This window comes from Centropristis striata, chromosome 10 (assembly GCF_030273125.1).
Source record: "Centropristis striata isolate RG_2023a ecotype Rhode Island chromosome 10, C.striata_1.0, whole genome shotgun sequence".
NCBI classification, from domain to species: domain Eukaryota; kingdom Metazoa; phylum Chordata; class Actinopteri; order Perciformes; family Serranidae; genus Centropristis; species Centropristis striata.
In genome coordinates, this window is record NC_081526.1 from 28,677,368 (window position 1) to 28,694,939 (window position 17,572).

General features: G+C 38.2%; 2 protein-coding genes across 5 annotated transcripts in view; both read right to left on the reverse strand.

Annotated features, from left to right (window-relative positions):
* epb41l5 (erythrocyte membrane protein band 4.1 like 5) overlaps window positions 1–9,949 on the reverse strand; it is a 40,094-nt gene extending 30,145 nt beyond the window's left edge. For both annotated transcript variants that reach the window (XM_059342461.1, XM_059342460.1), the window contains exons 1-2: window positions 9,789–9,949; window positions 6,437–6,642 (exon numbers count right to left, since the gene is read on the reverse strand). In XM_059342461.1, coding sequence (XP_059198444.1) covers window positions 6,437–6,616 — 180 coding nt within the window. In that variant the 5' untranslated portion in view covers window positions 6,617–6,642; window positions 9,789–9,949. The remainder of the gene's footprint in view (window positions 1–6,436; window positions 6,643–9,788) is intronic.
* Window positions 9,950–15,733: 5,784 nt separating this feature from the next.
* Window positions 15,734–17,572, reverse strand: part of ptpn4a (protein tyrosine phosphatase non-receptor type 4a) — an 89,606-nt gene continuing 87,767 nt past the window's right edge. For all 3 annotated transcript variants that reach the window (XM_059342456.1, XM_059342455.1, XM_059342454.1), the window contains 2 exons: window positions 17,040–17,175; window positions 15,734–16,953 (listed from right to left, as the gene is read on the reverse strand). In XM_059342456.1, the coding sequence (XP_059198439.1) occupies window positions 16,540–16,953; window positions 17,040–17,175 (550 nt within the window). In that variant the 3' untranslated portion in view covers window positions 15,734–16,539. The remainder of the gene's footprint in view (window positions 16,954–17,039; window positions 17,176–17,572) is intronic.

The following is a 17,572-nucleotide window of genomic DNA, read 5'->3' on the forward strand; positions in this document are numbered from 1 at the left end:
GTAGATTGACAAAACATTTTCACCAGTCTTAATTTTCTCTCATGTTTTCATAAGAATCAAAAGCAGGTCAGGGCCACTAGAACCACAGAGTAACTAATCATAGCATTCATGTGACTTGCCTGTTTGTTGCCAAGTCCAAAAAGTATTCCTTGAGTAAATTACTGGGGTGAAAGGAAGTTTTATTGCATGCTTGATTAATGGCGTACAACTCGGACCCAACAGATGTAGACTGTTGGTATAAGCCTCCCATTGGCCATCTATTTCAGACTGAATTCTCCCCCCCTCCACTAACATGCTGCATCCTGGACTTAGCGAACCCTCAAGAGGACTGTTATGAGTTTGAAACAAATAAGTTGGAGTGACTTTTCTCTTCTCCCATGATAACAATGTGTACAGACATTTCTCCCTCCAGCACAGCGGCGATAGGTTGGCGATGCACCAATGACACACCAACAATTGCAGCAACTAATCACGGTTATTCTTGGGGATGTTGACGGGTGAACTATACATATATATGATTCTCTTTCCAAATTAAGATAAAACAGACACTTTCCCCTACATTATTAAATTCAGTACACTGTGCTTTAATGCAATCTATGGTGATATTGTTGACATTAGGACTAAAACATGTCATTTGCAGCCTTCAATCCATCCGCTGTTAGTCCTATCTTTACCTTTAGGGTACATTTTACAAACTATGTGCAAAATTGAATGCATGTTAAAAAAAAAATGTAGCAAAAATTCATGAAGACACGCGATGGGCATGTATAATCTAAAGGTTTCCCTGTGTGTCCTACACACACGGATGCTCCCCCCCCCCCAAGAGAGCTTCTGGGCAGCTCAGGGGGGCTGGCCCCATGCTAGCTGGCATAGTTGACAAGGCATACCGCACCCCTACAGTACCCAGGGAGAGAGAGTACAAAGGACTCATTGTGTATGTGTGTGTGTATGTGGATGTGTGCTGCACCCAAGGCCTTGTTATACTGCCTGCAGTATTGTTGGGCTGTTTGCAGTCCTTCTGCCTGCCTGTGGGCATACAGCTTTGTCCCTCAGACACTGCATGTCAGAATGTTTAAGTTACAATTGAGCTATTTAGCTGATGCTCTCATCTACTACACTTCACAAATCCAATAAACCAACCACTGTAGTAATGACACCTTTTAAAAATGGCCACAACACAAAGCCCGAGAAATGTGGAAAACCATGAGGTTTTTAATATCATATGCACTTGAACATGAATTTATTGCATGGCTGTCCAAAATGTGAATACTTCTCCTTAACTATTACCTATTGCCCACACTGAAAAAGAAAAGTTAAAGCAGGCTTCCGTCTGTCCTCAATGATGCATCAATTTGCACAAAGTAATATAGTCACTGTTGACTCCTCAAATCATCCAGTTTATGACCAAAGGTGGCCACAGATCCCAACAATTAATCAGCTGCATAGCTTTCTTTGAATTATAGCCAACTCGTCACATGTTCTAAATGTCTTGTTCTCAAAGTATTCTTCAGTGAGTCCTGATTCCATCGAAGCACTCACATTTACCAATAACAAAATGCTGTTTTTATTTTGTTAACCTTTGTTAGCTACAATGTGAAAATCAGGAGTTAAACAGGTTAAACAATGGATGAGGCATCTAATCTTGACTGCATTTTCAATCAGTGAAAGTTGCTCATCCAGTGCGACCTTCGCATTTTGGGCAAATTTTCAACCTAAAGCACCCTTCAAAACAACGCACACATAGTCAAACACGTTAACTTCCATGTGGTACACAGAGTAGAGATAGGTACATTCAAGAATGTAAGCATACAGAAAAAGCAGAACCTAAATACAAAGAACTAAATAATTTAAGTTAGGGATGATTGAAATTCAAATCAGTTCATTTAAATGTGTCTTTCAAACAATTACAATAACAGATATAATTTCCAACTTGCCAATGATAAGCTGTAGAACTAATGTCAACAAAATCGCTTAATTTATCCAAAAAATAAAGCTTGCATGTGCTCAACTTCTTCTGTGGGCTACAAATCTACAACAACAGAAAAAGAGGTTTGAGGAGGTGACAATGTGGGTGGCTGTAGGGTGCGGAATGGGGGGAGAAAGATAAAGAGAAAAAAGACAAGGAAGTAAATACATTTAAAAGGAAGGAATGTGAATCATAGGGCAGTGTGGAATTATGTTTAGACATTGATGCTGCCAAACAAAGGTATCCCTAGGAGTCAGCATTGGGTGGTCTCAAATACTAGTGACACACATACCATGAATGGGCCCTATTCAGTTTTAGATTGTGGCAGTCTATTTACAACCACCTGAACATCTTAAAAAGAAACAAAAACTGCCCCATTTAGCAGGGGTTCCCCCAAATTTATGTCAGCTTAAGTTGAATCAACAGCAATTTAGCCGTTACCTGTCAGTCTGCAAACCCTTTGATGGAGGAAATTGCTTAAAGGAACAGTTCGGCTTTTTTTTGAAGTTGGGTTGTATGAGGTACTTATGTAGTCAGTGTATTACCTACAGTAGATTGTAGTTGTACTTTCCCGGTTTGGAGAAGCAGACAGGAGTGACTGGCATGAACGCTAAGCTACTTACTGCTGTGGACAGGGGCAGCAGCTAAACATATTTTAGCCACCTAAAACAACATCAATATCCGTTAAAATGTATGCTAGATATTAGAACCACCTCTTTACCTTGCCGCCAGACAGCCTCTTCCTAGTCTCCAGTCTCCACAGAAGATTCCCCTCTCTCTTTGTCTGCTAATCTGTCTCCCTCTGCAAAAGTTATTCTCCTGTATATTGTTTTTCATGATGGTCTTATCTCTATAGTGAAACATTTAATTTCTGCTGTCATAGTGCCCCGTTTTTATTTTCTTGCATTAGTTAAACTGTAGAAAATCTGACCGAGCAGTTGATCTGCGGAGTAATACAGTGCACAGCACAGTTGCGCTTATGCATAGGAATATGGAATGTCTATGTTGTGAAAATGTAGTGCCAAAGAAAAGGGCTGTCTAACAACAAGGTGAAGAAGGGAAAATATTAGAAATATATCGTACACCTAAACTTATATATTTTTTAGGCCAAAATACATTTAGCTGCTGCCTCTGTCCACGCAAAACATTGCTTAGCTTATGCAGAAGTTCTCCTTCTTGCTTCTCCAAACTGGGGGCATGCCAACCGCCATCTACTTAAGTACCTCATGCAACCCCACTTTGAAAGGTATAGATTCTTTAAACCAAGTCTGTGCTAAACCTGTTTTATAGATATCATCGCTCCTTACGTCTAATCCCTGGAGGCTTTTACACTGTATGCTACACTGCCAGCAAAAGACAGTAATACTGTGCCAATTTCAACTTTGTCTGGTTAAATGATGAGCATGGATGAAACAGACAATTGCAAGCTGTAATGCTTCATTTCAAACCTGCTCAGCTTCCCTCTCTATCTTGATTTGTCGGTTCCTCCTATAAAAGTTCAGTTCCCCATGTTACCCAGAGCATTTAGGAACAGTTTGGACAGAATGGCCTAACAACAACAACAACAACAACAACAACAACCACTCAAAAATATCAAAGCCCACAAAAGTTGTTGCCTTGAATCAGTTATTTTTACTAATCACACAATGCCATTGGTCTTGCTGATATTTCTCCAACTGGGTTCTATTCAAGGAGGAAATTGCATTTTTATCTGGATTTTCTCAATTAGAGCTGGAATTAAAACACCTAAATAACTAACTTCATTATGCAAAAGCAAATACATAAGGCGTTATGACAAAATACTATACTAATACTTATTGTTAAGCACATGCCTCTGCTGTTCTTTTTCTATATTGCTTCTAGCCGCTATAGCAGACCCTCCCACACAACCTCAGGAGAGCTAAAACACTGAGCATTACAATATTTAAATAGTGATGTAAACATCCTGCCATAACAAAGAGGGGCCTCCAGTTTCAGTAGGCATTACAGTATCTGTCAACACATGCAGGCTCTAGCATATAAAGGGCAAGACCCCTGACACAAGAGAGAGGAGAAACTTTAAGGGAGAAACTAGTTTCAACCAGACAAGTGGGGAAAGAGAAACTACATATTCTAAAATATTTTATCCCTCATCTTTAACTATAAAGAGTTACATTTCTTTTAGATTTTCTCTGCTGCAGTTATTCGCTCCTTGTGTTGAAATTCTGTTGCTACTGCCATTGTTAGTCAAATGGATATCTAGAAGGCACAGCAATGCTCCTAACTGCGTTTTTGTTAATGCCTTATCACTTAGAGATAGATGGATGATGAAGGGTTTGCAAAGGCCACCTACATCTGGGGGATGGGAGGCACCAAAAAAGCTCAATTTAAAGCCTAACACAAGGCCAGGTCTGGAATGCATTCAAATCTAATTTTAAAACTTCCTTCAGGCAGACACAGTAAATGCCTGTGAGCTTTTAAGGTACAGTAGGGCTAGTTCACAGTCAATGAACTCCATCAATAAAAAAGGAAATAACAAAATCCCTATTAACAACTAACACTAGTGAAACAGCCTCATACGAACTCCAGTAATCAGAAAGAGCAACAGTCATAGCAGATAACATTCCACTAGAAGAAAGAATAAGTCCAGCCTCTCTGTGCATACCGTACTGAGCTGATAGGAAGGAGTACAAGTTAATGATTTAGCAGCTCTTACACCAAGACAGACTCAAAAATGTGTGAGATGTGCTAAATAAAATATGCTTGTGAAATTCTTGCTCAGTAAGCTGGTAAGATCTCACGCTCTCAATTGGTGGTTAATTGGTTTAATTTAACACACTCAAATATCACTGTTTGGTGTCAGACAGAAGTATCAACCTATATGTAGGTAATGATCTCATCTGAGTAAAAAAAGATGAAAAAACAAATATGGTAAAAATTTGTTTTGTAGAAAACCAAAAACATTTTCAGTTTGAACCAATAAGACAGGTGTTTTAATAAAGAGAAAAGGAGTCTTTGAAACATCTTCCTTGTAATGAATGCCAGACTGCTAGATTTCAAGATAAGATTGAGTCATACAGGACAGTTAGACACCAGACTGGCCTCACTGGAATGCTGCAGATTTGACACATGGAATGCAAGTGGAAATACAAAGTAGTAAAACCTGTGAGCCGAGCAAAAATAAAGACCACATGATGGGAAAAAAAAATCCAGATATTTATACCCCAAGTTCTAAAATTCTACATTAAAATTACACATGACACATTTCCTTGTAGAAGCTTGGTGTCTGTCTAAGTAAAGTCAGTACAGAGAAGCAAATGATAAATTTGAAAAGGAGGGAAAACGGGAGAGGAAAGACAGAAGAGAGAGGAAGACGTGGGGAGAGTGAAGTTCTGCTTTGTGTCCACTTGGTGATGAGGCCTATATGTCATGTGACGCTGCCATGTGATTAAGTGTGTTCTCCAGAGAGGATCATGGAATTACAGGTGATCAGCAAAACACTACCACACCCCCCTACACACACCCACGCACTTTATAGGCTCAACAGGGCTGCTCTACTGACACAGGCTCTCAATGGTCACTAGCACAGCGCTTGCACTTTCACTTTACAGCTTTCGCGTAAATACATAAACACTGTAGGTTATAGTAAACACTAGAGGTGTGAATAAGCAGAGGCCCCACAATATGATTATATCCTGATACTTGAGTCACAATATGATATTATTGCGATTTTAAGCATTTTGCGATATGGTGAGCATTGCCATTTAACTGTTTATCTGCATTTTGTGTCCACAAAATTAAATTAAATCAAGAATTTTGTCAAGAAAGAGAAAATTCTCAGTCTATTCATCTCACTTGAGTCTTTTTATTTCTCCACAATAAGAGTCAAACCCACAGACTGACCAACAAAGTATTCAGTCAAATTGAACTTACTTAGCGGCCATGAATCGATATAATATTGCCACGCAAAATATCGCAATACTATGCTGTATCGAAACCCCCCCCCCGACTCCATAATTTGCAGAGTATTACCTGACCTCGGAACAACACCACAACAGTGGACATCCTTCATGTGGAGACACAGGGACCTCCATTACAAGACACAATGCATGGCTTTACATGTCTATTCAAAAATCTGGTTTAAGTGTATAGTAAACCTTCCTACCCAGTTAAAAAAAAACAGCATTGAATTTTCTCTTCTGTAATACCAATTATGTGTTGCCATTGGCCATTCACTTCTACTGACAGACTTATCATGACCACATTTCAACTTTCATCATTTTTGTAACCACTAAAAGTTCTGACAGGGTTCCAATGAGCTGAAACTCTCAAGTTAAATGTTAATTCAAAACTCCTTCAAAATGGTTGACAGCCTGCAAGTATAGAAGAATGCACAGTCTCCAAAATCATGGCTTGTAATCACTGCTAATGTCCCCACTGTGGCATAATGAACACACACACAACCTATAGGACTCCAGCAATGCTCCTTACCGGTAGGTCAACGCTGACGTCTGTCCCATCCAGTAAGGATACGCGGCAGGTGATGATAGACTTTGCATCCCCAGCAGCAGGGATGTGCGTCGAGGCACGCTGGGCTTCCCGTAACCGAGTTTTCTCTGCATGTTTCCGGATGGAACGCCGCCCCAGCGTCCTGCGCAGGAAACTCAGCATGGTGAGGGAGGGTTACACTACCACACCTGAAAGAGAAGAGAGTAGATATTGACTCTTATGAGAAAAGTGTAACATATTTAGTATGTATGCAAGAATGTCATGTTGACAACAAGAGAACAGAGGATTCATCTTCTCCAGAAACTAAATTCCATTTCTGACAGGCTGGTCATCTTCTTATGTTTTTATCAATCTTTTATCGAGAGTCTTGAAACCTTTTCTTTAATCTGCTGGTTTTGCTGTCTTACAGTAAAGACAATAACAGCGTGTACAGCATTGACAAGGTCTCATCTAAGATCATCAGAGTGAAACAAAAGACCTGACTGTTTTCTGAAACCAACAAATCATCCAGAAACAAACAAGTAGTTTGGCTGCTTTGGATCATGCTCTTACAAGTGAATTGTCTCTGCCGCCATTCAGAACATCATTATGTTTTACGTGCTTGTAAAACTAGCTGCCTTTCAAAATCTGTCATCCACTTTGCAATCCTACTTGTAAGTTATCATAGGTCTCTTTGTTACCATTTAGCTCATATTTCACTGTCTTATCAAAGTTTAGCAACACCATTTATTTATAGATTTTATTCATTTAAACATCTTAAACCCTTGGTCGACTCGTTTTGTTGTTTTCATTATTTTTTCAGCTCCATTAATTAAGTAAAAGTAACACCCTGTGAAATTACTCCACTACAAGTAAAAGTCCTGTATTCAAAACTTACTTAAGTAAAAGTACAAAAGTATCAGCATCAAAATGTACTTAAAGTATCAAAAGTAAAAGTACTTGTTACGCAGAATGGACCCACTCAGATTGTTTTATATATTCTAAATACATTAGAATATTATTTGTACTGAAGGCTCATTTCAGGATCAATTTATAATATTTTTATGTTAAATCTCGACCTGAAGGTAACTAAAGCTGGCAGCTAAATGTAGTGGAGTAAAAAGTACAACATTTGTCTCAAAATGTAGTGGAGTAGAAGTATAAAGTTATCTAAAAATGAAAATACTCAAAAGTAAAGTACACGTTGTTCAAAACTATACTTAAGTACTTAAGTACAGTACTTGAGTAAATGTACTTAGTTACATTCCACCACTGCACTCTGTAAGCTGCATACATGTAAATCCCCTTTGGGTGATTAATAAGATAGTTTAAATTGAACAGTTGTAAACTAGGACCACAGAAACACGAGATGTATGCATTGTTTTTGTCTTATGATCCAGTGTTGTAATGTCAGCTGGCAGGCAGCTACTTATTCTACATAAATACCTGACATAAACAACAAACAAACACATGCGCCGTTTTGTTTGCATAATTCCCATGTTTAGCAAGTTAACATCTGATATCTGATATCATGGGTCTAGACCAGGGGTGTCAAACTCTGGCCCGCGGGCCAAATTTGGCCCGCAGTGTAATTTTATTTGGCCCGCGAGGCAATACCAAATTATTATATTATTGTTATACGGCGCATTTACCGCTAATACTAGATTTATTATTGTTATTTTATTTTTAAATGTATTAACCTGTTGAAAAAGTTTATTTTGATATTTAAATCAGAAGGATGCAAATAGAAAAGAGGCATACAATTTTTATTTAATTTTTATTTAATAAATTAATGACATTGATGTGTTTTTTATTTGAAATTTGATTTTGCATGTCTGCACTATTTAGTTATATATTGTATGTTTATAAGCGTTGCTGGTTCCATATTTAATGTTAAAGCAAAACATGTTTGGTGTATATTAAAAGGTTTATTTGTTCAATGCTGGCCCGCAATTTTATTCAAGTTTTAAATTTTGGCCCATTGTGTATTTGAGTTTGACACCCCTGGTCTAGACGAAGCAACGAGTGTTAGCTAAGGCTACTATAATGTGGTTTTATCATGGCTACGACCCATGTCTGTAAACTGGCTGTTGACACACAGGTGACAAACACTAAAAGTTGGCTGACCAAGATAGCAACAAGTCAGCTATAAATTAGTTAAGCTAGGCTATCAATGGACATCACTTTGAATAAAGAAACTCACTGAGAGAGAGGAAGAACTGATAGCTCATATCCTTTTAACGTGAATTTAATGAGTCCCAGAAACTACCGTTACCTCACAGTGAGCTGGTTATCAATTAATAAGTGACGTAACGTTAGCAACTGTACGCTAACGGTTTTCAAGTTAATAATGCTACATAGCTAACGTTAAAGTTAACTGGAAAAAACGGCTAGAAATGAAATTGTATTATTCTTTATTGAGCATGATAGTGTTTTGAGAGTTTAAAAAAAACAAACATTTTATGTTGGACTAAAAGACTAAAAAAAGACACAAAATGACAAAAAAAAGAAAAAAATACAAAAAAAAAAAAAAACATTTTATGTTGGACTAAAAGACTAAAAAAAGAAACAAAATGACAAAAAAAAGAAAAAAATACTAAAAAAAAAAACATTTTATGTTGGACTAAAAGACTAAAAAAAGACACAAAATGACAAAAAAAAGAAAAAAATACTAAAAAAAAAAACATTTTATGTTGGACTAAAAGACTAAAAAAAGACACAAAATGACAAAAAAAGGAAAAAATTAAAAAAAAAAAAAACACAAAAAGAACAAAAAAAGACAAAATGACTAAAAAAAAGACACAAAATGACCCAAAGAAGACACAAAATAACTAAAAAAGACACAAAAAGACAGAAGTTGTGTTTACAGGCAGGATTAAATTGATTCAACAATGGACAAAATAGCCCATAAATACTCCATAGAGGTAACGTTATAAGGTGAAACTTACTCGCGATTTGTGGTTTCAGGTCAGACAGAAAAGAAAAACCGCTGAGATGGACTGTGCTTATACGGAAAATTAAAAAACATACTAGAAAAATAAAAATAAACGTATACACACTGCTGCTGGAACAATATTAATAAGACTGAAAAATTAACAATTTAACCCATAGCTTCACAATTGTCCCCAAGGCCTGAGGTACCTGGAGTAGGCAAAAGGAACAGGTGTGCGCTTGTTTTACAGCCGGAGTTGACCGTCAGCAAGGAACGCATGTAATACACAAGACTCCGCCCACCCAAGTCTGCCCCGTACGGGAAAACAAACGCCGCTTTCTGCTCAGAAAGCTGTCTCCGACATACACTTGCTCCCAGCCACTTGTGGATCCGTGGAGGTCTGAATAAAGGAGGCGTACTTACAAAAACCTCCTCGTAAGAATTCAAGGTGAAAGCACGTCCGCTTGCATTGTAGACGACTAAACAGCGAGCTCGTATATTTCCATAGTTTATAACTTGTGTCTTTTTCCTCTGCGGGGTAATTTTCTCTCCCAGGTCCCAACAAAAAGTAGGAGGCAAAGCTCTCCTCAGGATGTGACGTCACGATAAATCCCTAACAAGAACCTAATTAGCATTTTTAAAGCGACACACCCTTTGTTTGTGTTGGCGTAGTAACATTAATATTTTGTTGTTTTCTTACTTAAAATCCATACTTAATCATTATTATCCTGGCAATTTGAATGTAATATATTCAGTTGTGGAATAATTTGTTAATACAAAGCCAGAGAAAACAAGGTTGTGATTTATAAGCCTAATTATAGTGAGATTGTATACAAATCAAGTATATGAATAACCATAGATTCATGAAATTTAAAACAGTTCAAACTTCCAGTATCAGGAAGATTGGCCTTGTCATATATTTTCCTCACTTTGAGCCACACAGTGCTGTTACCATTAGACAGCAGCACCCCCTGCTGGTTAGTTTGGGGAAAATGGTTTTAAAAATGTGGCCAGAGCCTAATATACCTGTTTGACCTGAGGTTCATGTAGGGTTTAAAGGTCATTAAGCATTAAGGGCAGCATATTAGCATAGTGTGCACAGAGGAATTATTTAGGAGAAACTAGTTTCCTGCCCCTGTCAGTAACTATCTCTTAATGTTATAATTGTGTTCTTGATGATATTGAATCCCTATCAGGACACTGCTTTCAAGTTTATCCTGAATGTCACCTTATTAATTTCAAATATCAAATATATGAATGTTTTAGATGTATTTTAGTACAGTGTTAGTGTTTTAGATGCTAGTAGTAGCAGGTTTTTAGTTTAGAGTGTTGGCTGTGAAGAACTGCTTGTAATAGTACGGTTTGATCACTTAAATGAATATGGATAGCGTATAGCGTTGCACAGATAAAAAAAATCTAATTATATTGCCTTTAGAAATGTGCCTATGGTCTCCATACAATACAAGTGATCTCATAATAATGCAGCAATATGCTAGTATATAACCCAGCTGTGGTCTGTACATTTAAATAGGCCTCCTTCAATTATTGTAGGTTTACACCATCTTTAAATATGTTCAATGACAAGTCTATATCATCAGTATGGTCAGTATTGTGTGCTGCACTTACATCATTGTTAAAGCTGTGTGTGTTTGGTCCTTATCATTACATAACGTACAGTAGATGTGTCTTTTTTCTGCTTTTAATGCACAGTCATAGCTTCCACAGTGGCATCTGGCTTGATAATACCTTTATAAATGAATTGTTTACATGCAAAGTACCCTACTCTGTCCAATCATCTGATATTATCATAAATCTTTAAATTTGGATTGGTTGAAGACAGTAGTGAAGCTGTTTGCTCAGGTGTTTGTTTCCCTAGAAAACTTACTTTTACAGTATTTTCCTCACAACTCAAACTACTCTTGGAAAACTTATAGAGAATTATTGAAATAAAGTACTTTGGCTACCTCATAAAATCTCAAACTAACAATATAAAATAAGTGGTTGAGGTCTTTTTCATCTGCTCGCTGCTCACTCTAACATTGCCCAACCTCACTTTTACAGTGTGGAAAAGCAAGTTGATCCGAGGCCACGTCTCCATGCTTTGACAGACAAGCTTTAATTGTTCACAATCAAGCTTATAGACATGTCCAAAGCGCCGTAAAAACCACGATAGCAGAAAAAAACAAGCAACTGAGGACAAAGGTTTTTATGACACAGGTAGGAGTTAACCAAGGGTATAATACGGTAAAACATTTCTCATTATTTTGTGGTTCATTATATATACACTCGCTGTTATAGATCACGTCTCAAATAAAACAAACATTTTTTGAAATAGCAGTCTTGAAATACACACCATTTGTGTCACATTTGAATCATCCAAAAAAAGGGAAAAAGAAAATCAAAAATCAAATAAAAACAAAATCTTTCTGCTCACAAATGATTTTCCCTTTTATTTTAAAGATTTTTTTTTCATATACAACATTGTATTTACATGGTCTAGTATTATTTACACAAAATTAACAAGTGGCACTGTAGTTAGGAGTTCTTTTCTTTTTTTCTGGTTCCCTACAGGTCTTATTTTAAACAAAATAAAAATGACAAATTGAAAAAAAAAAAGAACAACTCAATTTAACAATGCTTTATGTCTCCAACTCTTTTTTTTCAGTAGCGCTACCTGCCACTCAGCCTTCTACAAAGTGCTGTCCTTTCCCTACCTGACTAGAGCTGTTTACAAAAATACAACTAACCCGAGCCCTCCCCATATCTGGTCCCTCCAAACTACCTTTGATCAGTACCCTAAATGCACAGACAGTACCAATTATGTGTCAACAACAAAACACTTTGAACACAGACAGCTCATTGCTGGACATGTTGTGCAGATGTAAACTCTGGCAGTCCTGATTTATCAATTATTAACTTTTCACTGCGGGGTCCGTGTTTTCATTTCTTGTTAGAAATTGTCAGGTTTTTTTATCTTTAAACTTGTTATTGATGCCACTTTGTCGTGAGGCCTTCAGCGTTAATTAAATTAGATTTGGTTGGCTCTGCTGCTGAATACAAAACTGATGACAAGAAGCCCGTGGGTTGTTCTTTTCATTATAAGCTTAAACATGTGGGGCCTGCCAATAAAAATTAAAAAAAGAAAAGTTTAAATCAGTCAGTCACTTGATACTGCACAACTGTACCCATGGTGTTCTGCTCAGATGTGTCATTTGCCTTGAGGCCATGCAGAGAGAGTAGGATCCATGTATAATGATCCAAAAGAGAGGCATCCGAGGAAGAACAATAAGAAGAATGGACTGTGGATGTTGCGTGGGCTCTGCTGAAGTGACTGATGTTGCTTGAGAGAAGGCAGATTTTGGAAGAGGGCCGCAATATAGGAGAAAAAGAGAGAAAGAGAACAGGAAAGCTCGGCACTTTTTGATCCCACCTCTCCGTGTGGCAAAAGTATGATTCAGCTGTTTGAAAAGGAGGTACGAGCATGGTTTGAAATGGTTCACGGGCAAAGATTCAGCCTGGTTCATAGGACAAAAACAAACAAAAAACATCACTCTCCAAGAAGGCTCTATCTCAGTTTCTTCAGAAAAAACTTGAGATCAGGATAGAGTAGGTTTGTGGCTTTATGGCACAACCCTTCATTTCCAGTTACCGGACAAGCAGGCTTAGACCAGACCAGACAGCTAACAAACTAGATGTTAGAAATGAGAAAGGAGAAAGACAGAAATCTGAGTACACACACCCTCACACACTCACAGCAGTAGGTTTTTCCAGCAGAATCCAATGACAGCAGGTACCGAAGCAGCCCGTCAGAAAAATATCTCAAATGATGAAGAGGCTACACTTCATTCCACACCGCTGTGTAAAAAGTACAATGGCAGCTTAACCTGTACTTTAAAGAAAAGAAAAAGACTCAACAGGCAACTTGATGCTGGGATTTGTGAATTAAAAATACAAGTTATCAACTTAGTCTCTTTATCGCTCATTTAACACATCATCTTGATTTAAAATCAACATGTGCCTTAAAATGAAGTACCATTGGGAAAGATCAATAAAAAAAATAAAAAAGGAAAAGTATTGGTTGTTCTGTTTGTGCTGCTTCTTTGAACTGTTCTCTGGCAGACAATCAGACAGATTTAGATTATAAAAATTAAACAGCAACAGGTTGGTTCAAAGCTGCGCTCCAGTGACCTCTGAACCTCACAGAAACTTTTTAAAAAAGTACTTAATGATGAGGAAATATCCTGAAATAAACAAGTCTTACTGAGTTTAATGAGCCAACAGCTCACACAAAGCGATCACTCAGGTTTACAGGGTCAAATGTCTTGAACCTATGTGTGTAAATAAACTATGTGGAGGTCAGTGGAGGGAGCCTTTAAAGTCACGTTTATACCTTTTCACACTAAGGTTGAGATCAGTTCATTGTCAGTCCAACATGCAATTTTACAAAAGAAATTCCAGTAGCTTTCAACCACTTGAAAACTAATTAATGATACTGGTGTTTGGGGGGTACTATGACCACTATTTGCTTCTCAGGTTCCAACAAACTGACCTGTGCAAAAGCAATTAGAGCTGTAATATCATAAAATATCATCACCTTAAAAAAGATCAGCACAAATAAAAATCTCAATTTGAATACAGTGAGTCATCGGATGAAATAAGGTTCTTTCTTTATGGAATATGTGGTTGTATAATGTATTTTTGGTGTGTACCTCCCTTTGTGTGCACCAAGTTGGAGAGAAAACAGGTTTCTGAACACAGGAAAGGCTAACTGTCAACAAATATGGATTGAAGCAGAATATTTCATTAGATAAAAACATGTTTTTTTTATTTGGGAAATTATTACATCTGCCTTTTTTAAATACATTTGGAAATTTGGCTTGTTATTGGACATTTTTTTGGATCACACCAGTCAGAAACAATCCAACGCAGCCATCACTGGAACCCAATTCTATAAGTTGTACTATACTGATCATATAAGTGTAACTTTATCTTTATGGTGGAACTGTGCAGAAAAGCTGTGAAAGAACAGACATGAAAAAAAGAGGCTGTGCAGCATTCGGATGTTGATTCAGAATTTTAACATTATGAATTAAGTTTTGAAGCCTAAAACTGTTCAGTACAGCCCTACAAGGAAGGAAGACTATGGGCTGAAATATGTGCCACCAGAAACTGAATTTGAATTACTTATATTTGAAATTGAATTGCTTAACATGAATAATTGCATTAAAAAATGGATTTGAATCACATAATTTGAATTTGTATTGTTCAATTTGAATCATTGCATTGAAAAACTGACTCTGAATTGTAATTTGAAATTGAATTCATTAGTTTGGAACTGAACATTCAGTTCTCACAATTCAAATTCAGTTCGCACAATTCAATTTAAATTTTCTGCGACGAACATCCCGGTAGTTGAGGCAGAGCAATCGAGCGCAGATACACAGAGCGCCTCTTCGGCCAATCAGCACCTCTGTTGCCACTCGGTTGCTATAGTGCCTCTTCGGCCAATCCATGGTCAAGCCAGTCTTGACCAACTTCTTCCTCCGTTTCGTGGTGAGTGGCAACCGGGTAGCAACAAATGTTACAAAAGAAAACAGAGGTGCTGATTGGCCGAAGAGGCGCTCTGTGTATCTGTGCTCGATTGCTCTGCCTCAACTATGTTCTCCGGATGTTCTTTGCAGAAATTTAATTTTGCGAACTGAATTTGAATTGTGAGAATTGAATGTTCAGTTCCAAACTAATAAATAATACATTTCAAATTACAATTCAGATTCAGTGTTTCAATGCAATAGTTCAAATTGAACAATACAAATTCAAATTATGTGATTCAAATTCAGCTTTTTAATGCAATTATTCAAGTTAAGCAATTCAAATTCAAATATAAATAATTCAAATTCAGTTTCTGGTGGCACATTTTTCAGCCCATAGAAGACACATCTGTGTTACACAAGATTGATCGATTGCTTAAAGGAGACCGATCTGAGGGAAGCCACAGAGCTTCACATACAGTGGGGATTTGTTGTCAGTGTCTGGCTCAAGGACACTTCAGCAGGGACCCAGGACTTGATTTCAATATCAATTTGACTGCATGTGAATATGACTCAAGAAATGAACTGACCTCAGCCTTGTTTCTTAGCTTAGATTGTAACTCAGCGAGGCCGCGTGTCTATTGGGCTTCTCTTTATGAGACATCTTCTTTGCACAATATGATGCAAATGAATGCTTTTTATCATCATGTCTTTCAGAGGGAGGTCTGTCGCCACCGTGTCAAAAGTGAAAGAGAGGTGCCCAGTAAACACCCTGGCCCTGAGGATTGTAAACCAGTTATGTTCTTCACCACGCCAAACGACGGCCGCCTCAGAGCGCGCGTGTCTGTAAGCTCAAAAACACAGCACAAAGCAGGATCAAGAATACAACTCGCCACAGCATTGAACAAGAGGTGAGACACAAAGTGCTTTCAGCTGTCCATCTGTCAGTCTGTGCTGTCAGAAAACGAGAAAGCTGAGAAAGATCAAACCAAGTACAATAAATTAAATCAGTTTTTTTTCCACGAAAAGCAAAAGAAATAAAGAAGTAGTTAGAAGAAGAGGAATCGCACTACTTTACTACCTAAGATTTAATCAGGAAAGCATGAAGCTCTAGATTCATACAAACAAACATACAAGTTTTTTTTTGTTCAGTGGACAGGGTTTGACACAAACTAAAACACAATAAATACTCTTTCTGAGGAACAAAAGATAAGGTATATCTCTTTATCAGCTAAAAGGACACTAAAAAAAGGCAGGTCCGTCTGGCAGACTCGCTCAGAAGGGGACAGGGCGACCCTCTGCGGAAAAAAAAAACTTCCCATCCATCGGGGCAGCCCGTCCCCTTCATACGTATGGCACTACAGCAATTCCCCATCCACATTTTATTCTCTCGTACTTTTATCTTTTCATTCTTTGTAGACTTTTTTCTTTACCCTGAACATACAATATCCCCTAATGGTACCTATTCAACACAGCTGGGTTTCTTTTTTTAATTCTAGCTTGTCCATGACTTTCACGTTTGTTTGTTCGTTTGTGTGTCTTTTTTTTCCATTTTTGTCAGCATAAAGTGCAACAGTGCTTTTGTTCTCTCCTCCGGCCACCTGGCCTCCTCCTGGTAACCCCTGAAGACTGCAGAAAGTCAAAAGTCACGGGTTATCAGGGTCAGGGTCAGGGTTCTCGCTGGTCTCGCTGGTGGCACTCGCAGCACTCGCAGCACTTGCAGCACTCGCAGCACTCGCGACACTTGCAACGCTTGGTTCCTCCACTTCCTCCTCCTCTTCATCCTCCTCCGTCACTTCCCCTACATCCAGCACCTCCACCTCTTCGTCGTCATCATCCTCTTCGTCCAGACCTTCTTCCAACAGCTCCACCGCCAACGCCTCCACCTCTTCCGTCGCCGCCGTCTCCGCCCCGTCTCCTGCCTTCTGCTGCTCTTTCTTCTCCTCCTCCCTGTCCTCGTCCACCTTTTCTCTCAGCTGGTAGACGACGGTCATGAATGGTTTGACCAAGCCCTCCTCGTAGACTTTCAGGATGGCCTCGCATACAAAGCGGTACTGGCTCTGATGAGACAGAGGAAAGGATATATACTTTAGCTGTTTAATGTGGCTGAGAGCAGCGAGACAGACAAACATATGTGATGACATACAGGTGTTTGTATCATCATGGCCCTCTGGTCTCTCATGGTCCTGACGATGTCTAGGGGATACACTGGCTGACCGCACTCCATTAGACACAGTGCCGTCTCCATAGTGATCAGAACCCCTGTTCGACCAATCCCAGCACTGGCAAAAGACAGATTACAGAGAATTAGACATGAGTGAACTATGTCAGTCAATAAATATTAGAGGTTGGGAAAAAATCTATACAGCATAGTATCGCAATTTTGAGTGTCAATATTATATCGATTCGTGGCGATTATTTTGCATCATAATTTTTGCCGTTTTTTTTTTTTTTTCAGAGGCTGTAGCGGGCTCACTTTTAAGAATATACTGGATACACTGGTATAATATGAAACTAGAAGATCTAAGGAATCTATAACTGGGTTCCAGTGTCTTTATCTGTTGAATAATCTGAATTCTGAATGCCACACTGAATTCTGAATAATCTGTTGAATTGAATCTGTTGAAAGAATGCTACAAAGTTACAATGGTTTTAGCTTCATGCTAAAGACACTGGAAC